This window comes from Peromyscus maniculatus, chromosome 22, assembly GCF_049852395.1.
Source record: "Peromyscus maniculatus bairdii isolate BWxNUB_F1_BW_parent chromosome 22, HU_Pman_BW_mat_3.1, whole genome shotgun sequence".
Lineage (NCBI taxonomy): Eukaryota > Metazoa > Chordata > Mammalia > Rodentia > Cricetidae > Peromyscus > Peromyscus maniculatus.
In genome coordinates, this window is record NC_134873.1 from 56,055,811 (window position 1) to 56,081,496 (window position 25,686).

Genomic DNA, 25,686 nt, shown 5'->3' on the forward strand with positions numbered 1-25,686 from the left:
ACAGGCAGAACCAAGTGTGTCCTTTTCAGAATGCCAGAGAGCGCCTGACACTTGGACCTGGGACTGCTCCGATAACGTGATCTAACTGAAGAGGTCACCAGACTCAAGGGGAACGCCGCTGTCACCTGCCCTAGAGACACAGTTGGAATGTGGCCTGGCGAGCAGAGATTCAAAAGTGACTTCCTTCAGGATAAAAAAACATGCCAAAGGGGAAAGTGACTCTGGTCACTAAGAATCTGCTCTGCAGAGGAGAGATGCTGCAGGCGAGGGACGTCGAGATCATGATGGGAGGACGTGCAGGGATGACCGGCCACACTAGTGGAAGCCCATGGATGTGGACTGGTGGCTGTGGAGCCCCCATGGGACTGGACTAGGCCCTCTGGATACAGAAGATGGTTGTTTGGCTCGAACTGTTTCGGGGGCACCCAGGCATGGGGATCAGGATCCGTCCCTGGTCTATGGGCCGGCTTCCGGAACCCAGTGCCTGTGGTGTGACACCTTGCACAGCCTTGGTGCAGTGTGAAGGGGCTTGGACCTGCCTAGGCTCAGTGTGCTGGGCTCTGCTGACTCCCCATGGGAGACCTCAATTTGGGGGATGTGGGGATGCGGGGTGGCTTGGGAAAGAGGGCTGGGGGATGGGAGGAGGGAGGGGGTCTGTGGATAGCATGAGGAGTGAGTAGAAAATTTCTTAATAAAGAAAAATAAAATTTTTAAAAAATGGAAAAAAAGAATCTGCTCTGCAAAAAGGAACAGGGTCCAGTCAACTATGTCCCAGCTCCTGGAAGAAAGGCAGGCATGTGTAAATGCTGTAGGGGAAAGACTGCGGACACAGAATCGGTGCTCCTGGAAGAAAGGCAGGCGTGTGTAAATGCTGTAGGGGAAAGACTGCGGACACAGAATCGGCTGCTCCTGGTTTTTCATCCATTTATTGTCAGATAGCCAGAGTTCATTATATAAATCTTTCAAAATAATGAGATATTACAAGAATAGTTTACAAGTCAGCTCTGATTGCACAAATACTTGACACAGGAAACCGTCTTACAAATACTTAAGTTTTCTTACAAGAATACTTTAATAAAGAAAATAAGTCTCTATACGTCTTAAAGCAAATCTGATTGAGTTTCTTTTTCCGATCCTGCCATCATTCTGGATGATTCTCTTTTATAATGTGTCTATCACATCCCACAAAGCAAATTACACCATGTGCTGCTTCTCGTTCAGCTACTACTAAGATTCACAATGCTAAAGAGCTTTAGGCTTCCTTTTCTGATCTTCCCTGAAAGGAAACGAATTCTCGTATTCAGGCTCGAAGAGGTAATTTTTAAAACATTCCTTCAAAACTTGGATGAGCTTAATCACCATCCTGAGTGACTGATCTTTTAGGGTCTCACTCAGGCTAGACCAGCTGATAGTTTAACCCTGCAATGTCAAGCCAATAGTTCATACACCATGGAGGGAGCCCTGGAAGAAAGGATGAAATACAAGGAAAGGACCGCTCAAACAGTGGATATGATCAGAGAACACTCTCAACTTCAAGGTCTCTCCCAGGCTGGCTGCAGCAGTAGTTGTATAAAATACTGAAGAACTGAAAAAAGCTAATTCTTTAGGCCAGTGGTGTCTCATCTCCAAAATGCCAGTGGACACAGAATCTTAAGACTCTGCATCCGGCTGAACTCAATGGGTGACATTCTCTTTATGCTGTGGCTTTAATATACGCTAGCATATAGCCACTTGCCCAACGCAAGTGATGCTGTTCGCCAGGGGAACAGAATACTGACCACACTTGCCTGGAGACAGGACCCACTAGGGAAAACATGTCGCTTTCCCGTTTTCCCTCCACTGTTACTGAGCAGTATCCACTTGGCAGAGCAGACAGTCTTTACTTTTCAGGTAGCATGAATTAACATCAAGAAATTAGAGTGGCATTCGACAGTCAAGTTCCTGAGAGCTTGGGAATCACATCCAACACCCTTCGGAAGATTCTCACCCAGCACTAGTCCGACAGGTTGAAAGCACTTGGGGACGGAGGCCTGTCCCATTATTCACTCCCCTCTGGTATTCCTTCTGGCTTCCTCCCACCCCAGTGTACCAAACTGCCACAGACTCTTACCCAGGGGTGGTAGCAGTAGATGGGAATGAGTTGTGTGCATTACAGACACGCTCCATCACATTATCCAGGGTCACATCCGCATACCACTGAAGAGCCGGAGGCGTCTACTGCAGTGACTTGGCGAACTCGGCGTAGTCGATGTAGCCGTCGTTGTTCTTGTCGTCGTCCCTCAGGACGCCATCGATGATGTTCATCAGCTCATCTTCGCTCATGACTGGCGCCTGCTCACTCCCCTCCTGCGAGAAAGTGAGTGAGGTGACGAGGTGCAGAGTTACAGAGGTGCACTAGCAAATACCTAGAAGATCCACGCTCGACTTAGCTAGAAGCTTTTTCCGAGTAATTAACGTGTGGCCACTTCTAGGAGTGCAGACTCAAACCGTATGTACGTCAGCGCCAATTCATAAAAATAAATCCACGTGAGAAACTCCAGGCCAGTTACAAGGAAGACGGAACCAAAACAGGTCCTTGCTTTTTTTGCTTAAAAAATGACTGTTGACTTTCTTAGTTATGACAGTCATGTATGGCCGCGGTAGAAAGCCCGGTCTGGATTACGAAGAACTGTTTGTCAGAACCTAGGGCCCATATACCCATCCTAAGGAAAACTCTCACCACCTGAACCCTCTGCACAAGTCGCCTAAGAAAATGCAGACAGTGGCATGCTGACCTCAGGGTCAGGACAAGAGGAAGAAAACCCGCCAACGTTAGAGTGCACGCTCCCTGAAGAGCAACCGCTGTCCCGTCCTAAAACTGGGGCGGAGGGCTGCGCCAGCTGCAAAGCCGCGATTCTCACGTGGCCGGCTCTCCCTTGGCCACATCGGCCACATCTGTTTTCCACATCTCTGGCCGCCACGACCTCATGTGACAGGACCGCTGGACCCTAACTCCTCCCCAGGCACTAGTCTCCCCTCACTCACCATCCCTACCACACAGGATGCTCCCCAGACAGTGCTCCAGTGAAAACCCGCTCCTGCTCCCCACTGCCCAGAGCGAACCCCACACTGAGCTTGGGGTGGCCCTTCTCCCCCCTTCCTCTCCATGCCCAGCCCCCTGAGCAGAGGGGAAGACATCAAATCTGCAGGCACGAGATCTCGACGGCAATCCCCTCAGCTAGAAGAGGAGTAACAACAGTGTCTGCCCCTGCTCAGGGTGGCTATGGAGCCCGAGACATCTCTACTTCACAGTGCCATGGGACACCAGGGAGCTCCACACAACCTGACACGACCCCAGCTACTTCCTAAGCTTCTGCCCCTGGCCCCTGGAGTGGCCACTCTCCAGATGAAATGGCCTCTTTCCCATGCCTGCCTTCTCAGGCTGGACCCTCCAACTCCAGATGCAGCGGGAACGCCCAAGCCTTGGCCCAGCCTGGGCCTCCAGCTCGGCCTCTCCGGGGAGGTGGGGAGAGGCGGGCAGAAGCAGGGAGGCACTGCCCGGGGCGAGCAGAGCACCAGTCGCCAAGCCTGGGCACCGGTCTACCCAGACACGCCCTGACCTACCTCCTTATGGACATGAGTGATGGCTGTGGAGAGTTCTAAGCCGTCAAGCAAATTATTGCCGTCGTAATCATGCATTTTGAAATAGTGGAGCTGCAGTTCTTGAGGGGACATCTCGTTCTCTGGTTTGTCGATGACACCTTCTAGATGTTCCATGATATGCCTGGAAGCCAGCAATCAGAACATGCCAAAACCTTAAGAACGCTGAGAAGAAAAACTGTACCCAGAGCAGAGACAGACCACAGCCAAGGACACAACATCCAGCCAGGGCCACGAAGGGGCCAAACACACAGGCCACCTCTTCTGGGGGGACAGAGGTGCCTTCTCTTTACTGTCAGAATCTGCTTACAATACTCTTGAGCTACCCATTTAAACAGTAATTTTAAAAAAAGACTAGAACAGGGATGATGCACATGCTTTTAATCCTACTCAGGAGGCAGAGGCAGACGGATCTCTGTGAGTTCGAGGCCTGTTCTACACAGCAAGTGCCAGACCAGCCAAGGCTACATACTGAGACCCCGTCTCAAAATAATGGGTAAAGAAGTATAATGTGTGAAACTTACTTGCCAAGAAAGACTCAGTGTTTGAATATGTCACTAAAAAATCTTGTCAGCTGGGCGGTGGTGACGCACGCCTTTAATTCCAGCACTTGGGAGGCAGAAGCAGGCGGATCTCTGTGAGTTCGAGGCCAGCCTGGGCTACAGAGGGAGTTCCAGGACAGGCACCAAAGCTACATAGAGAAACTCTGTGTGTGTGTGGGGGGGGGGGGATCTTGTCAGAATCAGGAAGCCATAATTAGAGTCTGGATTCTGCTATTACGTGTGTTGGGTGGGGGGAGGGGTAAAAGAGGAAGACTAAATTCTGTCAACAATTCACTGCATTTGGGCTTCAGGAGCCTCCGCCTGTGAGATGATAAAGACAGACTACCTTATAACTAGAGTCCCAAGGGATAAGCACCACCCTTGAAAAATGTCCAGGAGCCCTATGAGTGGGCACGAAGGGCGCGAAGGTGGGGTGCCCTGTGGCTGTAGCCGCAGGTGAGGGGCCCAGACCCGGCCGGATGGAATACATACTCTTGGTCGTGCACTGTGTTCTTGTCCAAACCCACGCCGCCATGCTGGCTGCCGGCCCCGTGCTCATGGGCCCTGGCACCCGGGGCACGACAGGCCCAGAGCAGGACACACAGGAAGGGAGCTCTGAGCAGCCGCAGGGATGTCATGGTGACCGGTACCTGGGGGGAGGCAAACACAGAAGATGAAGGCAGAGCCCCAGAGCTCAGGTGCCTTCCAACAGCTGACGGACGGGACGTGCTCCTGGGAAACCTGCGAGGTGGCGGGCTGCAGACAAGAGCGCTTCAAACCAGCTCTGGCTCAGCTGGGGGGCTGGAGCTCAGAGGCAGAGCCCTTGCCCAGCAGGCACCGGGTTCTGGGTTCCATTCCCAGTACCACAGAAGAAGTCCAGCTCTGATAATGGCTCTCCTGCTTCCCATCACTCACGTGGACAGTAGAGGGCCACAGTGTTTCCTGAGGGGACGTCAGAGGGCTGAGCAGTCGGAGAGAGAGCCTGAAAGAGGATCCAAAGACTAGTCCTACCTGTAAGCCAACAGCCCACAGAGAGAAACGCTTCCAACTGGGGTACAGCAAAAGCAGAATAAGGGAGTCTCGGAACAGAGAAACCCTTCGGGAGTTTTGAAGCAATTTCCTTGAGTGAAGGAACACCGGAGAGGGCTGGCTGACGCCGTGATACTTCAGCTAGGCCTGGACAGACAGACAGACGGACAGACAGCAGGCACACTGGGTCTAGGGGACAACGGCAGGCGAGTGGGAGGAGGAGCAGGAAGGGAGTTGGGTCTCAGGGTAGGCAGCCAGAGCCGGGGCAGGGGGAAGGTGAACAGACTGCGCACGCGGAGCCAAGAGGCTGACATTTCCTGAGAACAAGGGGAGCAACCGACAGTTCTCGAGAGATGAGCTCACACACAGGCTGGCGGGGGTTGATGAAAAGGGATGGAGCGGGGCAGGACTGGAAGACAGACAGGACCATGGAAGCGGAGGGAAGCCATCAGGTTGGTCACAACAACCTCAAAGCAGTGATGTGGAAAAGGGGCCATCACCCCACCTGTCCACTTGCCAGGGTCCTGAGAGGGGCTCATGACTGAACATGGTGAGAGCATTGGAAAGGAAAGTTGGAGAGCGATTCAGATTGCATCCTAGGGACACTTGGAATTGAGGTCAACAAGACAATTCAGGCACCTGGCAAGCTCCCTGAAGACCATCTTAGGTCATACCTTAGGTAGGCCTTCATTAACTAGCGGGTGGCTCAGTGCAAAGTCCTGTCCTTCTGGGCTTAGACTGGAGACTCACCTCAAAATGGAAGAGAAAGACAGCTCAGGACCTCAAATACAGTCTGGCATTCTCACCTCAAAAGGCAGAGCCAATTCCACCATGACTAACAGTGGCAGGACCCCAAACCTTCAGCAGTAAAGACAAAGCATGATGTCCAGGTCCCCCCTCAACATTCTGTGAACTCAGAGCACCGCTCTCAAGCCATGCTGTCTCCTCCTTGTACCAGGGGCTGGGAAGCAGTGGCCCTGTGGTCCTTCACCCATCCTGAATGCTCTCAGGGAGGACCTGAGAGAGCATGCCATCCTATGACAGTCACAAAGATTTTCCCAACCTAATTTGCCCATCTCCTGTCCCTGTGAAGGGAGCAGCAACCACTGGGAAGAATAACTTTCAGGGTGCAAAGAGGCAGTATCCAGCCTGACTACTGTGCAGAGACATCATGTCTGTCACTCGGCCTGAGATTTCTTTTTTTTTTTTTTTGGTTTTTCGAGACAGGGTTTCTCTGTGTAGCTTTGCGCCTTTTCCTGGAACTCACTTGGTAGCCCAGGCTGGCCTCGAACTCACAGAGATCCGCCTGCCTCTGCCTCCCGAGTGCTGGGATTAAAGGCGTGCGCCGCCGCCGCCGCCGCCGCCGCCGCCGCCGCCGCCGCCGCCGCCGCCGCCGCCGCCACTGCCCGGCTCGGCCTGAGATTTCTAATACAGATTAAATAAAAAGGCAGGTGCCAAAGGTCTACCCATAATTCATTGTTGTAAAGCATATATGCACACACAGTACACTGTTTTAACAAAGACTGTTAAATTATGACTCTTTTTACTTTTCTACTATTTCAAAGTGTCTACTATAACTGGGCATAGTGGTACGCCCCTTCAGCCCCAGCACTTGGGAAGCAGCGGCAGATGAACCTCAGTGAACTGGAGGCCAGCACGGTCTGCACAGTGAGTGTGTGTGGAGGCCGGGTTGATTTCAGGTGCCTTCCATAACTGCTCTCTACTTTATATACTGAGGCAGGGTCTCTCACTGAAGCCTGACTCAGCTAGCGAGCTTCCTATCCCCCCTAGCTCTGCCTCCCAAGCACCGAGATTATAGACGGCTGCCACATACACCTGGCATCTATGTGGGTGCTGGGTGTTGGAATCCCAGTCCTCAAGCTGCAAGCAGTGTGCCCACTGGGCCATCTCCCCAGCCTGCAGCCAAGTTCTGACGTCAGTGTAACTGAGGGGAGACCTTCGAAGCTGTCTACAAGACAGATGGTTGGGTTGGGTGATCACTGAATCCATGGAGTCCTTTCCATTACCAACAGGGTTGGATCCAGTTGGGATGTGTATCTATGGGATGTTTTCTACTCACATAATACCAAAGAGTAACCGCGTCATTCATAAACACAGGAACTGTGAGCCCAGGTTATCCTTTCTTCAAGGGACACAGCATAAAAGCCAAGAACCACTGAGGACACTGCAGCAGGTTCCCCACCAGAAGGAAGAGCCCACAAGCAGTAGAAGGACAAGAGGTAAGGACTTGTCCAATTAAACTGCTCCGTCAAAAGAAAACCAAACGCTCCACTCTGCCCAAAGAACAAGTTCATCGTGCGCACTCCCATTACTTAGTTCAAGGCCATGGGCACACGGCTTGGAAGAGAAGCCCCAAGAGTTAAGTTCCCAAGCTCGCTGGCCTTCAGGAAATTGTGGCCAAGCTAGAGAAAAATCCAGGTGAGGAGAGATAGACTGACTGACTGATTCTCCTTTCCAAAAGACAGGCAGATGCCCATGTGTGGTGTTGTGGAATATTAGTTTAAGATGTATTACATTTCTTTATGCTGTAGAATATTTGTTTAATGATGCAAAGATGTGTTGCGTTCTTTTATGTTGCATTTGTTGAACACTGTAAAGCTTTGCCTGCCTAAAACACCTGATGGTCTAATAAAGAGCTCAATGGCCAATAGCGAGGCAGGAGAGAGAAACAGGTGGGGCTGGAGGGCAGAGAAAATAAATAAGAGAAATCTGGGGTAAAGGGAAAGAGGTGAGAAAAAGAGAAGAGGAGGACACCTGAGACCAGCCACCCAGCCAGCCACAGAGTAAGAAGGAAGGAAAGATATACAGAATAAAGAAAAGTAAAAACACAGAGGTAAAATGAAGTTAAAGAGAAACAAGATAATTTAAGTTAGAAAAGCTGGCTAGAAACAAGCTAAGCTAAGGCCAGGCATTCATAAGTAAGAATAAGTCTTCGCATATTTATTTGGGAGCTGAGTGGAAGGCCCCCAAAGAGTTAAATAAACAAACAAAAACAAAAAAGAGGGCTGGAGAGATGGCTCAGAGGTTAAGAGCATTGGCTGCTCTTCCAGAGGACCTGATTCAATTCCCAGCAACCACATGGTGGCTCACAACCATCTGTAATGAGATCCGGCACCCTCCTCTGTATACATAATAAATAAATAAATCTTTAAAAAAAAAAACAAAAACAACAACAACAACAAAAACCCCTACAGTATAGAGCCTTATTTTGCTGTATCTGCAGCCTTGGAAAGTTGACTATCCTATGTTCTCCTATAAACAGTTCATTTTTATAGGTTAGCACAACTACTTATATACTCTTGACCGAAGACTGTTCTGATCTTTTGGGGAAGATTGTCTTCAACGGAATGTCTAGCTTTGGGAAAGACCCATATATAGCAGTGAGGGAGGGAAAGGATATTGCTAAGCCCAAGAGATCCGCCCCACTAACCCAGACTCTCAGTGGGGTGACACTACCGCCAGATCACCCTCCCATCCAGAGGGGGCTTTGGAAAATGACCCATGCCTCAGCATTCATCACAAGGAGCAGCTGGAGTCTGGTGGGGCAACGCTGACCTCCCTCAGAACCTTGACTCCAACGAGGTTCCCCTCACTGCTCCTGCGGCCTCTGTTCCCCACCAACCGCATCTGGTCATTCCTTCTAGGCCTGGTTCAAACGTGACCCAAAGCCTCTTGCAGCTAAGACCGCCTACTTCCTCGTCTGTTCCTTCCTTCCTGTTTCCCTTTTCCCCCTTTCCAAAGGCCAGGACCTTGCTTTCTCTCATCTGCACGCACTGAACAATGCTGAGCTGGCCTGAGGAGAGCCTGGTCTGAATCAGATGGGGCACAACAATCTGTCAGTCTTTTTTATCTCAGAGGCTCTGGCCTAAGCTTGAACTTTCCTTTGGAGCTTTCCCCGTCCTGGGGAGGGCCTGGCCCACCCTTCCCCTTGGAATTGTGTCTTTGTTCCTATCAGTAAGTGAGGTTTCCTCCTAGCAGCTGTCGGCAGATTTTTTCTAAACCCTGGAGCCTTTCGTTAAGAATTTACATTCAGTTGGGTATGGCGATCCACACCTTTAATCCCAGCACTCCAGAGGCAGAGGTAGGTGGATCTCTGAGTTCAAGACCAGCCTGGTCTACAGGGTGAGTTTGAGTTCCAGGACTGCCAAAGATACACAGAAAAACCCTGTGGGGTGGGGTGCGGGGGGGGGGGGGTGTGGAGAATAAAGAAAAGAAAAAGAAAATGTACATTCAAAGCAGCCACATTTGACAACATCCAGATGCCCCGTACCCAGAGTCAATGCCAGAGAAAACTGGCCAGTGCTTCCTTAGTTTGCCATCTCCATGGTCTCGAAGTAAAAGTAACCAGTAAGGTTCCAGGTTAAAGACAGGTCTCCAAGGGCTGAGGCTGAAAACTTGTCCTGACCAGGCTGGCGTTTAATAGTCTGATCTGTTTATCGGGGGAAGCCACAGAAAAGCCACACTACCCTTACAAATTTAACTAAGAGCCTAGTAACAGAGCAGAACTGGGAAGGCTGTGAGAACAGAGCTGTTGACACAGGCTGACTCCTCTGTCACAGATCACACACAGCCTTATGCAAAACAGAGGCCATTAAAAGAGGCACCCAAGGGGTACCACATAAACCCCCACTCACACCTGGAATGACGCAGGAAACATGAAAAGAAATATTTCAACCAAAACACTGTGCCCCACCTGTAAGGGACATAGGACAGTGAACCCCTAAACTCAGGAAAGACTTGGGTCCAATGTAGGAGCAGAGTAATCAATTGTGGAGGGACGGGTCTTGAGTAAAGTACAAAGAGGTGAGTCACAGCAGCCTTTGCAGGCCCTGTGAAGAGCTTGAAAGGGCGGTGGGAATCCACAGAAGGGCAAGGGGATGCGCAGGGGTGGCGAGGCATATGACCACGACTCTAGTTCCCCGGTACTGGATGAAGAGAAGAGGCTCAGAAATAACCAAAGGAGCAGAGGGGAGGGGATGAATCACGTAGGGCAGAAAGGTGTCCGGAAAAATGAGAGTTCTGAATGGGTTCCATGGATCTGAGGCGTGCAGGCGAGAATGACGCCCAGGCCTCTGGTGTGGGCATCTGTGTGGATGGAGGTGCCATGCTCCGGGGAGGGAAAACAAGAAAAACGAGCACCCCTGGTCTTTCCAACCGCCCAGGTTCAGGCTGGCCAACCCCGCCGGAACAACAGGACCTGTGGGTCTGCCCCAGGAGGACCGGGGAGCCAGGGGCAGCTGGAGTAACGCCCGCGGGCCGCGTGCTTCCAGGCCAGCCGGGGTCAATGTCTAGCCCACACAGCTGGCCCACACAGCTGGCCCCACAGCCTGCGGTGACACCCGCCCCGCTCCCCGCCCCGGGGGCTGAGCGCGGGGCTCATCCGGGCAGACACGTCCGGCCCCGAAGCCCCTGGTAGACAAGCTGCCGCCGTGGACCACAGGTCCCGCTGCGCCCGGAGATGGTCGGCGCCCTCCACCCCGCCACTCCGGCCTTTCCATCCCGAGCCCCAGGCCCCGGCATCGCCCACCACCGATCTCTGCCCTGCGGGTCAGGCTTCCCGCCCGCGGGTCCGCTCACCCTGACAAGCCCCGACGCGGTCGCGAAGCACTCCCGTCTGAGCCTTGCCAGCTACCGTCCACCCCCCGGGCGCTGACTCCCGGCCCCGCCGCCGGCCCCGCACGCCCGCCCCGCCGCGCACGCGCACCGCCTCCTCCCCGCCCACCGGGGGACCGTCGGCCACGCCCCCTGCGCGGCCCGCTCCGGTGAGTCCACGTGTCTTGGGCAGCCGGCCGGGCCGGACCCGCCTCCCGAGGGCGACACCCTGCTGCTCCGGGCCCCAGGAGCCCCAGCGGCGCGCTCGTTGCTAGGCAACCCCGGAAGCCCCGGGACGTGGCTCGACGTGGGCTGTGGGTTGCAGGATCCGGATGGGGCGGAGTCCAGAGCCGACCGGCCACGCCTTCTCTGTCCTGGGGCCCATCTCTTGGTTCCTCCGGTTCCTCCCGCTGCAACCTGGGTTATCAAGAGGGTAAAACCCCAAACTCCTGCCCTAATGAAACGGCTTGAAAGATGCCGGTGCTCGCCCGGGGCCCTTCGTTTCTCAGATCAGCCTACTTCCATTTTTCTCTTTGCCCCATTCCTCAGCGTCAATAGCTTGCTGTGACGCCAGGACTTGATGGACGACCCAGCTTGTGGAGTTCCTGAACTCGTCTCTTTTTATTATTTGAGAGAAGACTATCTCTTCAAAAACGGTCCTGCCCTTTTCTCTTACACGAAACTGCCATTCGGTGAATGTGTATAGACCAGATGGATGTAGGAGCTTAGGACTGTACATTTTTAAATTCTTCTCCCGTTTGTATCCATACAGAAACATAATCGTTTTTGTTTTTTTTTCCCAGAGGCGCCTACATCAAAAAGGGGAGAGAGTAACTGTGTAAGGAGATTATATAAGAGCCCCCCCCCGCTTCCTTGAGGCCTTGAAAATGGGCCAACAGTATTGTCTTCGTCTTGCCCTCCCTCTTTCCTCCAAGATTAAAATTTCAACATTATCCCATAGGGAGGGAAAAAGCCCCAGAGTCCCTAAAGAGATTATTAGCACAACATTCCATCTCATTTTGAAGTTTCAATTAATTTGATCCGGTTCATTCCGGGTACCATGCACCTGCCGTGTATCCGTTTGTTTGTTAGATCCACCAGAGTCGGGCATCTACCTCTGCAGCACTGTCCTGGAAGCTACAAACACAGGTAGTTTATCGTCCTTCTTTTAAGAAGCTCAGGAACCAGTAACTGGACTGTGTCTTCAGTCTAGCTAGCCAGTTCTTCCATCTTTTTTCTTTTTCTTTCCCTTTATTTTATAAGGCAGGACTTCATGTAGCTCAGGCTGACCTTGATCTTACTATGTAGGTGAGGGTAGCCCAGAACGCCTAATCCTCCTCCCTCCTCTCCCAGAGTTTTGATTTGTTTTAAATAGGCATTTGCCACCAAGCCAGGCATTTCACTTTTTCTGCGGATGCTCTCTTTCGTCATCTTTTTCTACCTGATCGTTCTTTTTGGTTTTTTCGAGACAGGGTTTCTCTGTGTAGCTTTGCGCCTTTCCTGGAGCTCACTTGGTAGCCCAGGCTGGCCTCGAACTCACAGAGATCCGCCTGGCTCTGCCTCCCGAGTGCTGGGATTAAAGGCGTGCGCCACCACTGCCCGGCCTCTACCTGATCATTCTTATCAGCATGCAAGCTTGTCTTCTGGTCCTTTCCCTCAGTGCTATTGAAATGGCAATCCCCATGCAAAGCCAGTGGTCTCTTTTGGCTGGCTTACTTTCTCAACACTGTTCATCACACACACACATATACACACACACCAACAACAGCAACCACTAACCACCACCAACCACCACCACCACCACCGGAAGCATTTCCCTTCGTTTTCTGATCCTGCACTCTTTGTTCTCCTGTCTGGCTGGTCACTCTTTCTTGGCTGTTTTGGCTTCACATTTTCAATGTACAAATAAAAATATGCCGTGGTCCTGAGTGCCCTTCTTTATCGACACAATGCGATTTCATCTAGTCTTGTGCTTGAAAACCCAGTTGCATGCAAATGAACTCCCAAAAAGGGTTTTGTATGTGTGTGATGTGTGTGTATGTGATGTATTTTTATGTGTCCATGTAGGGGTGTGTGTGTGTGTGTGTGTGCTTATGTGTGGATGCCATAAATCTACATTGACTACCTTCCTCTGTCCCCCTTCTCTTATTTTGAGACAGGGTCTCTCGATGAACCTGGAGTTCATCAGTTTGGCAAGGCTGGGTGACCAGCTGGTGAGCTCCAGGAATCCTGTTGTCTCTGTACCTCCCTTCTCCGGCACTGACATGACAGACAGTTTTGACCATGCCAGGCTGTCTTATGGGTGCTGGTGGTCCATAAGACAGCCTGGCATGGTCTTATGGCCGTACTTTCCCGATGAGCCATCTTTTCCGTGTTTATCTTCAGATCACCTCTCCTTATCCTTTTTAGTTCCTGTAAGAAATTGCCTCCTTTCCATTTCCATATGAATGTGTGACACCGCTCCTCACACCTGTGTGTTCATTTGGCTGATGGAGTTAAAATTCTTGGAGGTCTTCATGACTCCATCAACTTTCCCTACACTCTTCCAGTTTTGTGCTGTCAAAACAGACAAGACTTTAAAACACATTTACACCTCTTCCTCGCTCCTGCGATTCTATTCCAAGGACCCCTCCCCCACTATGGGAGCCCCTGAGATGGCTTCCCAGCTGAGGGGTCTGTCTCCATCCTTTCTCACCCAAGCTTGGTTCATGGGTGATTCTGAGGCGGCTGCTGTGTAACTTGTGACCAGTCTGACTAGATGAAGGGGGCTGGTGGCTAAAGGGTCTCCGTTCCAAGCTGGAAAGGTGGAAAATAGTGGAACTGCCAAGTGGCTGTCGTTGGCTGGACCCTGAGCACGGTCCACATGCCAAACATGGTTGTATTCTAAGAACTATCTAGAATATCTGTCAACATGGACCTTTGTTAGTAGCTTTCTACAAAGTCCTTCAATGGAATGGCAAATCTAGGTTAGGAACAGTTGGATTTGAAAGCACAGATTAAAGAGGATCTTGGTCTGCAGCCTGTTAACTGAACTGGCCCAGAGCCTCACGGGCTGGAGCCTTGCTGTGGGATTTAAGTGACCCATTTCCTTTGTGTGCTTAAGTCCAAACCAGCACAAGTGGGGAAAGAAAAAACAAAACAAAACAAAAACTTTATTATGAGACAAGACTGAGGCCCCAAGTAGACAGCAAGTAGGTGGCATCTCCTTGCTTAAGTGTGATTTGGAATTGCCTGAAAATGATGTTTTGTCTGTGGAGAGGATGCCAGGGTGGGTGAGAATGGGATGGAAATAATACTTCAATTTATAACTCTTAGTGTTGCTATGAGTATTCAAAGCTATAGAAATGTATGATTGGTGGACATGGGGGAAAATCCAGTCTGAGGCAATTACAGACAGTGCTGCTTAAACATGTATCTTTTTGCACATCTCTTCACATTTGGAAAAAAATAAATCGAAATATTTAATACAAAGCAACTTAAGGACTCCCTAGGTGAGGTATTTCACATTGACTAGACATCTAATGAATTACTGAATCTTGTGGCCTTCAAATATCAAGCCTGGTCAACATGCTGATGTGGATGCTCAACCCTATAGCAATCCCCAGATCCCAGAATTCTCTCCAGCTAGGAGTGAGATTCAACCAAAGTGCGTTCTGTAGAATTAGAAGACAGATTAGGGGTGGGGCTTCTGCGTTTTTTCCACTAAGAACCCTCTACATTGCCACCCAAGAAACCCTGCTGTTTCTATTTGGCAGCAGGAATTGCTGACTGACTATGCCAAGTTTTCTTGTCTCTGTTTTTCTTGAATGGAAGCTCTTGCCATCTGTTCACACTGCAGACTGAATATGTTTCCCTGCAGGCTTATTTACATTGTGTGTATATACAGTTGAAGAAAAGCACGTGCTAAAAAAAGAAAAGGTCCTAATGGGGCTAAAGAGGTGGCTCAGTGGTTAAGAGCATGTGTTCTTGCAGAAGAACTATGTTCAGTTCCCAGCACCCACATGGGGGCTCACAACCAACTGTAACTGCAGTTCCAGGGAGATCTGATGCTGTCCTCTGGTCTCTACTGGCACACATGTGATGCACAAACATACATGCATTCAAAACACCCATACACATAAAAAAATTATAGGGAAATGTTCAACTCAGTGAGCTTTCAGGGACTACATCCACATAATTAGCACCCAGAACAAGAATTAGAACATTACCAACATGCCAAGTATGATGGCACATGCCTTTAGCCCAGCACCCAGGAGGCAGAGAGATAGGCAGATCTCTGTGAGTTCGAGGCCAGCCTGGGATACAGAGCAGGTTCCAGGACAGCCAGGGCTACACAGAGAAACCCTGTCTCAGAAAAAAACAAAACCAAATACCATCCTTTCCGAAGGTACACGTTATCCTGACTCTAACAATACAGGATGCTTTTCACTAGTTTTTGTCTCTTACATAAATAGAGTCACACACTACATAATCTTTTGTCTGTGGCTCCTTTGCTCAGCATAATTTTTTTTTTTTTTTTTTTTTTTAAATACAGTCTTGCTACATAGCCCTGACTGGCCTGGAACTCACTATGTAGACCAAGTGGCCTCTAACAGAGACCCACCAGCCTCTGCCTCCAAGTGCTGGGACTAAAGGGATACGCTATATATTCAGATACTCAGCACAATTTTGAGATCCATCCTTGTTGGTGTAGTGTAGAATCATTCAGCCTCATTTCTGAATTCTATTCCATGGGGTCTGCAAATATCTGTTGTACTACTGATGGACACCCAAGGAAGTTCCCAGTTTTAGGCTGTTACAAACAATTCTACTCTGAACATTGGAGAGCACGTATGTCTTTTGTTGCATATGTGTTCACATTTCTGTGAGATTTTTACCTAAGAGGAGAACTGCTGACATGTACAGTACAACCAAAGTGTTTCCAGGCGGTTGTGTCAACACGTGTGAGTTCTGTTACTCCACATTTTCCACAACCCTTGGCACTTCCTATCTTTTTTATGTTAGCTAGGTATTTGCTCTCTAGCTTAAATTGCAGGAAGCCAAAGCTAGACCTGAAGTAGCACTGTGGTCTGAATATGTTTTATCCCTGTAGAGCTCATGCTGAAATTTAATTACCGCTATGGCCATGTTAGGAGGAAGGGCCTTCAAAAAGTGTTAGGTCATTAGGAAAGGTGAATGTCTTTGGAGGATGGGCTGATTCTTATGGGACTGGCTTAATTAACTCAAGAGAGCTGGCGGTTATAAAAAAGAAAAGACTTGCACTTGGGGTTTGTTTCCTTTGCTTGAACCAACTTGTCGCCGGCCTTCCACTTCTGTCTCACTGTAAAGCAGCAGAAGGCCACCAGTGGTGTCATACTCCTGAATTTCCCAACATCTGGAGCCACGAGCCAGGGTATACCTTTGTAAAATACCTAGACTCGGGAATTCTATTCTGGCAACATAAGATGGACTAAAACAAGGGGCCTGTGTTTAATATGGAGGGCACTGGACTCCCGATGTCTGTAGGAGCTGGTGAGACGTTAGGGTTAACTCCTTTGAGAATGCATGCATCCAAAACGGGTGTACATGAATTTTAGAGAAGCAAAAGGCAGCAGCAGGTGCATGGTGGTGCTGGTACTTTACTAGGCACTAGCATAGTTTGCATTGGTGACTATGAAGTGCTCAGCCCTAAACGGGACATCCCCTCAGAGACAACTGCTCAGAGACATCTGTGTGGGGGCCCACAGAGGCTATCTAGTGAGACCTTACTCAGGGTCAGAGAGGCTGAGCTTGCTTTACCCAGCAGGGCTGCATAATGGGATGATTTGGCCAGGGGCATGGTTACCAGGTATTTGGAAGGGCCTATCTACACTTGGCTGTACGGTGTGCTTTGATCTTGCAAGGGGGGAGGTCTTTTGTCTCTCCCCTTGGCATATTATAAAAAGCCCTTTTGAATAAACCTCTGGGTGGCTGCATATTGACCCAGGACCCTCCTGAAGCTATCCTGTTTCTCTGTCTTTCTTATTGTCTCCTTTTATCTTTCTATCTATCATTTCCTCATTTCTCTCTCCTCCACCCAAGAACCCTTTGATAAGTGGGAACAGGTCAGAGCTGGACTCCGACAGACCCCACACTTCTGCTCAGGGACATCCGCTCAGGGACATCCGTTCAGGGAACATCTTAGAAGAGGAGGGTGGAAAGAATGTAAGAAGAGCCAGAGGATGGAGAACACGGCTTCTGAAACGTTCTCTTCTGGACATGACATGGCCATTGCACACATGACCTCACTGTAGCTAGGTGACCTGCCCAAGATCCAGCTAACAAGATCAGTCAACATTCAACAGGGCACTAACTGGACTGAATAAGATACAAAAATAAAAAGAGGAATAAAGATCTGATTGGGGAAGTGGAAAAGTGGAGGGTAGTTCTCTGGGGGAGGGGAGAAGTAAATACAGAAGAAGGAGGGGAAAATAATAGAAAGGAGGCCTGAAAAAATCATAAGGAATCAGGACCATTAGCTATCTAAAAACCCTAGACTGAATTAATTCAGGTATATTATATATATATATATATATATATATATATATATATATATATATATATGAATTTTCATCTAAACTACAGATATACTGCAAATATGTGTGTGTATATATGTATATAGTTTAAATGAAAAAAAATGTGTGTGTGTGTGTGTGTGTGTGTGTAGTTTAAATAAAAATTCCTTATCTGGGCTGACAATGCTCCCTCCAAGAGCCAAAGACCACCTAACAAAACCCCCAATACCAGGCATGAGAAGCTCTCCTTTTGAGTTGTTTTTCAGGGTTGTTCAAGAGACTTCTAAAATACACAGTCTATTGTTATTGGCCTTGGTTGCCCTTCAGAGGTAGGAGGTAAGTCTGTATTGCTAAAGACACCATATACGTCAGACACATGGCCCAGAGGCCCTTAAGGTGGAACTGACCCGAATGCCTCCTCCCTGAGGACTAGCTTTCATTGTACCAGAAGGCACCATGCAAGCTTCCAAAGGAGGGAAGCAGCCAACAGTCCTGCCCAGCTATGGCACTTATGAACCATAACGACCAGCATGGCATAATAACCCTAATAGTGTAGTAGTGGTATATGTACCTTGGCAGTAACCAACCACTCTCTATAGGATTTAAGACCTGTTCAACAAGAGGAAAACCATGCCTGGTACTGGAAACCTAGCCAGCTTCTCAGGGCCGGTGAAGTCCTGGATCTTGGGAGAGACCTACAATCACTACTTTCTTTACTAAACCAGCAAGCACAATCCCTAACTACATTCTAAACCTTGGTCCTTATACCCACAGAGAAGTGCAGTCCTCACCCCGTATGAAACTTCTCTTTGCAACAGAGACCATTACAGAAAACCACAGCCAATCAAAATGCAGAGTTGTGGAGCCCCGTATCAGTAAATACCTCTACAAGACACTATGAACATTATGAATCTGGGAGTTTGCTGTGAGACCGTGTCTCCTAGTGAAGTCAGAAGTCCCATCCATAAAGTCTCACCAGTATGAGACAGCCTAAACAGGAGCCGAACAAGGACAACTCCAGAAAAACTGCAGGCCGCTAAGGAATGCTGACATTGGAGGATTCTCCAAGGACAAGCACACCAATTGGTTATCCAATACCAAATAGTCAGCCCAACATACAAACTGTTAAATTTCAAACCCTGGACAAAGGGCTGAGATGCCTATTTAACATATCAAAGTGGACCTGGCCGCCAGGTTCTCCCAGCATCCTTCAGTTCCTACCTGTAACCGAGTATGGCTGGCATACCCGGCTCCCTACCCTGAACTCTCCAGACCAGGGGCTGGGCTGCCCTTTCCCCAGAGGCTCTTCCCTATATAATCCAGACATTTTGGTTACCCACCCTTTTATACCTTTGGCCTCCTGGCTGCGGCACCTGGTTCCCTCTCCTCCCCTTGCTGTCTCCTAATGCAGTTCACAGTCATGTCCACCTGGACTCTCCAGATGTCCCTGCCTCTTCCTTTTATCTGCAATAAACTTTCTCCTCCACCACACCTGGGAGCAGTCATGGCCTTTCTTTTCCTTTTTCTTTCTTTTTTTCTTTCACAGATGAGTAACATTATTGAGACTGAGCAGGTTATATTTAGGAATATAGATATATACATCTACATATGTATGTAACAACAGTTTTTTAAAAGAAGCCATGAATTTGAAAGAGAGTAAGAAGGGATATTTGGGAGGGTTATGAGGGAGAAAAGATGTAATTATATTATAATCTCAAAAATTTAAAAAAAGAGGGAGAGAGGTGGACGAGGGAGCAAGGGCTGGATTTGATCAAGATACATTGTTTAAAGGTACGAGATTTTCAGAGGGGGCTGGCAAAACGCCTCAGCCTCTAAGAGTGGGTACTACTCCAGAGGACTCAAGTTCAGTTCTCAGCACCCAGAACAAGCAGTTCACAAACGCCTGTAACCCCTGTTCCAGGGGGATTCAACACTCTGGCTTCCTCAGATACCTGATTCACGTGCATACATGCCCACCCACACATACACACTGTCGTAGTTTAAAAGAAAATGGCCCCCAAAGAGAGTGGCACCATTAGGAGGTGTGGCTTTGTTGGAGTGGGTGTGGCTTTGTTGGAGTGGGTGTGGCTTTGTTGGAGGAAGTGTGTCACTGTGGAGGCAGGGCTTTGGGGTCTCATACATGATCAAGATACCACCCAGTGTGATAGTCTACTTCCTGTTACCTGCATGTCAACATGTAGCAGCTCCTTCTCCAGCACCATGTCTGCCTGCATGCTGTTACGCTCCCTGCTATGATGATAATTAGAATAAAGTTCTAAAACTGTAAGCCACCAACCTCAATTCATTGTTTTCCTTTATAAGATTTGCCATGATCATGGTGTTTCTTCATGGCAATAGAAACACTAACTAAAACAGACACTAACATAAATAAACATAATGTTAAAAGGAATGCATTTCTGCTGATTGAGTCCATAATATTCACTTTGGGATTTTGATTGTAAAACAATAAATGTATGTTGTTTCGTGAATTTATTACATTAGCCATAGGAAATGAATACAACTAGGCTTATTTTATGCTAGAAGTGCAAGGACACTTTAACATCTGAAATACTTCACCACATTAATAGATTTAAAGCAGAAAAGTGACATGGCCCTCTAAAAATGCAAAGTGTTTATAAAATTGAATTTCAATATAATTTTTTACAACTGGGAATAAAAATATTTTCTTCAATTTGATAAAAAATATTAGAAAGCAATAGCATAATTACCATAAATCCAATAGTTGCCTTCAAGAGGCAGAAGGTTGTTTGGGAAGGGATATATTGGAGGCTCCTAGGATGTTGGTAAAAAACTTGTTTCTTGACCCTCATGGGAGGTTAATAAGTTTGTTTTACAAGAATTATCTTTTAAGCCAGGTGTGGTGGTACACACCTTTGATCCCAGCGCTTGGGAGGCAGAGGCAGGCAGATCTTTGTGAGTTCGAAGCCAGCCTGGTCTACAAAGTGAGTTCCAGGGCAGCTATGGCTGTTACACAGAGGAAACCCTGTCTCAAAAAACAAACAAACAAAAATTATCATTCATGTGCTTTCCTTTAACTGTGATGTTTCTTCACAGCCCAAACCATTATCCTCTCAGCACTGGGAATGGAACTGAGAGCCCTGTAAATGCAAACTATCTACCACCAACTCACATTGTATCTACCAACTCACATCTCCAGCCTTTGATTTTTTTTTTGAGACAGGGTCTCATTATATAGCTCAGCATGGCCTTGAACTCAATGATCTTGAGCTCATGACCTTCCTAATATAGTCTACCAACTGCTGCGATTACAGACCTACGTCACCATGCTTAGTTCAAAAAATATTTTTGAAAGGAGGGAAAAGAGACTTGGGAAACAGACAGAACAAAGCTGTGTTTTATGAGACACAAGTGCTGTCACCAGAAAAGCCACTCAGAGCTGGCTTGAGGAAAGGCTGTGTGACTAATCAGGAGGGGGGCTGACAAGGCTCTGAGCACTCTGGCTGAGTGATTTCTCTCCCTCAGGCAATCTCTCTCTCTCTCTCTCTCTCTCTCTCTCTCTCTCTCTCTCCCCCCCCCCCCCCCGATCTTCTCTCTCTCTCCCTTTCTCTGTCTCTCTGTCTCTCTCTCCCCGCAGAAGATGGGAAGCCATAACAGGGCCCTGCTCTGAGAAGGCGGCTCTGGCATCAGTCTTGTAAGAGAAGCAACCAAAGAGAACACTGAGATGCCAAGAAACAGAAGGGACAGAGGCCCCAGCGTGGAGGGAGGTGTTGGTGTCTCAGCCACAAAGTGGATGGGTGTGGGTAAAAGAGACTCCAGAGCTCTGTCTCCCAGGCTCCGGCGCACCTATGGCACCTTACATTCTAAAATTAACGTAACAATTACTGAGTGTCTGTTCCACTCAGGAAGTGACAATTTTGAAGCTTACCCACGCAGGACTTCAGCCCTTGGTCTAATGATTGCATGCCATTTTCCTGACAGTTGGCCACTGACCCAGACCTGGTGGAGTTTCTTTTTTTCCTAATTTATTTTATGTGCATTGGTGTGTCTGCCCATGTGTGTCTGTGTGAGGGTGTCGGATCCCCTAGAACTTCAGTTACAGACAGTTGTGAGCTGCCATGTGGGAGCTGGGAATTGAACCCGGGTCCTCTGGAAGAGCAGCCAGTGCTCTTAACCTCTCTAGCCCCCCGGTGGAGTTTTAATGTCAACCTCTCCAGAAGGTCGTTCAGTGCTGATAGTGAAGACACCAGCTAGCGTGGGCCAGGAGTGCTGTGAGCCAGTTAATCCTGGCAACAGTAAAAGGTGACCTCTGAATGGATGGATCACAGGCTGTGAGACAACACAAGACTGGGAAGGCAGGGTAGGCCTAAAAAACATAAAGCCTTGGGCTCAGTCTGTGGCACTGAGGGAAAGAGAAGAGATGGGGGACAGGCTGCCGGGCATGCTGCACCATACGTGGTGACCCGACTAACTCAAACAACCGCTGGCCAGGAAGCGAAGCTCCCATTTGTACTCACATTTGAGGGTTTTAGGGTGACAGAAAGTGGGGGCAGGTCATGAACAGCAGAGCTCTGGTCAACGTTCTAGTTTATGTGGGGGACTCTCCTTCATGCAGGAACGTAAGAAGAGGCTGGACTGTATAAGTAAGCAGAGCAACTCCTCAGCCTTACTGCTTTATTTCCCAAGGCTGGGAGTGCATGGCCTCTGACCTCACAGTTCACAGCCACTGTAGCAACTGGTACAGACTGACTTGATGGGGCAAGGAGAATAGCCTAATAATCTTTACACGGACTGTGTAAGAACAGAAGCCACCTGAACTCAAACAGTTCACCATCGAGACTGACAGGGCTTTGCAGGAAACTCCTGCATAGGGTGATGGACATAGGCGGAGTTTTCCTGGCCCAGCAGCCAGTCTCAAGTAATCACTCAGATGCTTAATATAAATTGCAAATGTTCGGCCAATAGCTCAGGCTTATTACTAACTAGCTCTTACATTTTAAGTTAATCTATATTCCTTATTTGCACTCTGCCATGTGGTGGTACCTTTATTAGCATGGCACACTTATCTCCTGCTCCCTCTGTATCTGGCTGGTGACTCCTCAGACTCCATCCTTCTTCATCCCATCATTCTCATTTTGGCCTTCCCGCCTAACTTTATCCTGTTCAGCTATTGGCCAGTCATCTTGTTTATTAAATCAATCATAGTGACATCTATTCACACAGTGTACAGCAGATGAATGGTACAAATAATTTATTTTTTGAGAAGTTTCGAGAAGAAACCGTTTAAATGAGCATTACAGTTTTTCGATGACTACAGTTTATTCTCTAAGGCTCTTTGAAACCTCTCCCTCAAAGCCGTGCTTTGCCCTCTCCAAAATTCCAGAACTAATTGTACCAAGATTCTTACTTGGTCTTGAGTCTCCTCTTTGGGGAACTGCCTTAAACTAAACTCCACACTGGATCAACATCCTGGCTTTGTTCTCTCCACTCTAGAAGCTCTTATGACTTTCTCGGGTCGTATTCTTCTTTCCCGCAAAAACAGCCCCCTCCGACTTGAGTTACCACAGAGCTGTCTTGGTATTTTCAGGAAGTCATCATTCAGTCATAGAGGTCCACTGAGAACCAACTGAGACCCTCACTTCTACTGCATTAAGTCATGTTTCTCACGCAGGGACCAAATAGATGACAGGAACAACTTCAGAGGAAGAAAGATGGCTTAATTTTTGACTCATGGTTTCAGAGAGTTGCAGTCTGTCGTAGCTGGAACAGGTGACGAGGTCTTTCTGCAGTAGTGCAAACTCCAGCTGTCCATAGGCTGGCGGGACAGGAAGCAGAGGGCAGCTAGTGGCCAGGCTATAATCTCCAATCATCTCCCACCAGTGACTTAGTTTCATTTGCCATGCCCCATCTCCCAGAAACACTGCCACTGGTTCCTTCAAAACACAAACCTGTGGAGACCTTTCAGATTCAAATGATAGCACAGCCTAAGACTCCTGACTCCACAGTGTGTCTCTCTGAGGCCCTGGCACCTCCTGGCTGGAGTACTTTTGACTGAAACAGTGCAGGATAGGAGTCTTGCATTGGTCCCAAGCTCCTTTAGTTTTTTTTTTTTTTTTTTTTAAAGTTCCCCAGTGAGTCTGTTTTGTCTCCTAACAATAAGAAGACCATCTTAGTGTTGTGTGATGTTTTGTTGGTGTTCTGACAAATAAAGCCTGCCTGAAAGATCAGAAAGGCAGAGCAGCAGCCACTAGAGACTTCTTACCTCTACAAATCCTCAGACCGAATTGGGGGGAGGGCATCCTGTCTCTACAAATCCTCAGAGTGAATGGGAGGTTGAGATCCTGTCTCCACCTCTGGAGTGCTGGGATTAAAGGTGTGCACCACTACTGCCTGGCTCTGTTTCTCTTTTAGACTGGCTCAATCTCATGTAGCCCAGGGTAGCCTTGAACTCTAGATCTTCCTGCTTCCTTCTCCCAAGTGCTGAAAATAAAGGTGTGTGCCACTACTGCCTGGCCTCTCTGGTTAACTAGTGTCTAGCTCTGCCCTCTGACCTCCAGGCAAGCTTTGTTAGAACACAAAATATCATACAACATTTTAGGATCTTGTTGATTGCCTGGACTGATATGATATGAAAATCATTTCTCCTTAGGATGTCTGCCTTATTAAATAGCACTACTGCTTGTCTGTCTTGATTTTTCGAGACAGGGTTTCTCTGGGTAGCTTTGATCCTTTCCTGGAACTCACTCTGTAGCCCAGGCTGGTCTTGAACTCACAGAGATCCACCTGGCTCTGCCTCCCGAGTGCTGGGATTAAAGGCGTACACCACCACTGCCTGGCTAGTCCCGCCATTTGTATTACTTCTCTACAGAGGAAAGGATCTAGAAGAGAGGACAAGTGTGGACCTAATTCGTTAATCCTAACTTGCCGTGGGGCAAGTTCTGTCTTTGTTTAAAACTTAAAAAAAAAAAAAAAAAAACGTTCCTTCAGACTTGTCTTATTTTGCCCGTGTGCCCTGGAGAATCTTTCCAAACACTCCTTCTGCCGAGAAACCAGGCGCTGTGGAAATGTCTGGCTGGGGGCCCACGAGCCCCGGAGCCATACCGTGAACGGGTGAGCCAAGCAGCTCACCATTCTCAGGTTCCCATGCATCTGTCCCTGGGTAAGCAAGCCTCCCCTGCTCTGTACTTTTTCTGGACCAGGCATCTCACATGCAAATGTGTGCGCTTAACTTTCTAAATCACAGCCTTCTATGATACAACAGTTTAGGGTTGGTGTTTTAGAAATGCAGTGGTTACTACAGCGAACTTCTGATATGAACAAAATTCATGTGAGCGGTGCTTTAGAACAGAGGGGAACAGAAATGCAAACACCCGGGAGTCATTGCCGACGTCTTCTTTTTTCTATTAGCATAAAGAAACATCCAGAAGGATCAGATTCCAAAATAATTCATGAGCGGATTCCTTGACCAAAGCAAAATAAAAACATAAACAGCATAAACTGGTCTGTTAGGCCACCCCACATCGCAGCTCAAACCGTCTATGTGCCTCTGTCATTCAGTCTATTTCTCCTTTGGGTCCTTCCGTTCTCTTGGATAGCCAGCTACCACAAAATCCACTTACCTCTTAAAGATAAACTTCCACCAGAAGAGAGGGGGGAAAAATTCTCTTTGGTACAGTTACATTTCGGTTTCATTCTCAGTTAAAAGCCACTAATTGTGAATTTAGAATTGTTTTGAGACTGTATCTTCAAGATATGTACCAAATGATTCATTTGCTAGTTGGTACTTCAGATGCAGAAAGTTCAATTAAAAAAAAAAAAAACTAAAATAGGAAGTCTCCTATAGTGCCTTAAAAGAAATGGATTTTTTTTAAAATATTGAATTTTATTTAAAAAATTTAAAAAAGCTGTGGGTGTTGGTCAAGGCCTTCAGAAAGTCACCCTCCCGTTTGGTTAAGAGAGGAGCCGGAGGGAGGAGGGGACTGGACCTGCCTCGACTGAATCTACCAGGCTGAGCTGAATCCCCAGGGGTGTCCTTGTCCTGGAGGAGATGGGAATGGGGGGTGGATTGGGGGGAGGGTGGGGTGGGGGTGGGAGGAGGGAGGACAGGGGAATCCATGGCTGATATGTAAAATTAAATTAAATTATAAAATTAAAAATAATAAAAAAAAGAGAGGAGCCCCAGGAGGTTTCAGGGAGAGGCTCTTGGATACTGACGAGAGAGAGTACTCAGCAGGTCAAGAAAGCAGGTGCCTTCTAGCAGTTCTGTTTTTGTGACTTGATTCAAGCCATAAAGAGAAGATGTAAGGATTTGCTCTGCAAGCAGAAACTAGAGTTCGAAACAGCCCTACAGC

General features: G+C 48.3%; 1 protein-coding gene across 1 annotated transcript; it reads right to left on the bottom strand.

Annotated features, from left to right (window-relative positions):
- Positions 1-907: 907 nt before the first annotated feature.
- Positions 908-10,948, bottom strand: Mcfd2 (multiple coagulation factor deficiency 2, ER cargo receptor complex subunit). Its single transcript, XM_006986489.4, has 4 exons — positions 10,809-10,948; positions 4,674-4,831; positions 3,604-3,763; positions 908-2,346 (listed from the first exon to the last, which is right to left on the bottom strand). Exons 2-4 carry the CDS (start codon positions 4,817-4,819, stop codon positions 2,215-2,217), a joined length of 438 nt encoding a protein of 145 aa, XP_006986551.1. The 5' UTR covers positions 4,820-4,831; positions 10,809-10,948; the 3' UTR covers positions 908-2,214.
- Between the last annotated feature and the right edge of the window lie 14,738 nt (positions 10,949-25,686).

What these genes read in the sequence shown, in the direction of transcription:
- Mcfd2 (XM_006986489.4), bottom strand. Translation starts at nt 4,819, where the DNA reads ATGACATCCCTGCGGCTGCTCAGAGCTCCCTTCCTGTGTGTCCTGCTC. An exon ending in AACACAGTGCACGACCAAGA is followed by an intron (nt 3,764 to 4,673) that starts GTATGTATTCCA and finishes GCTGGCTTCCAG; the next exon opens with GCATATCATGGAACATCTAG. An exon ending in TCACTCATGTCCATAAGGAG is followed by an intron (nt 2,347 to 3,603) that starts GTAGGTCAGGGC and finishes ACTTTCTCGCAG; the next exon opens with GAGGGGAGTGAGCAGGCGCC.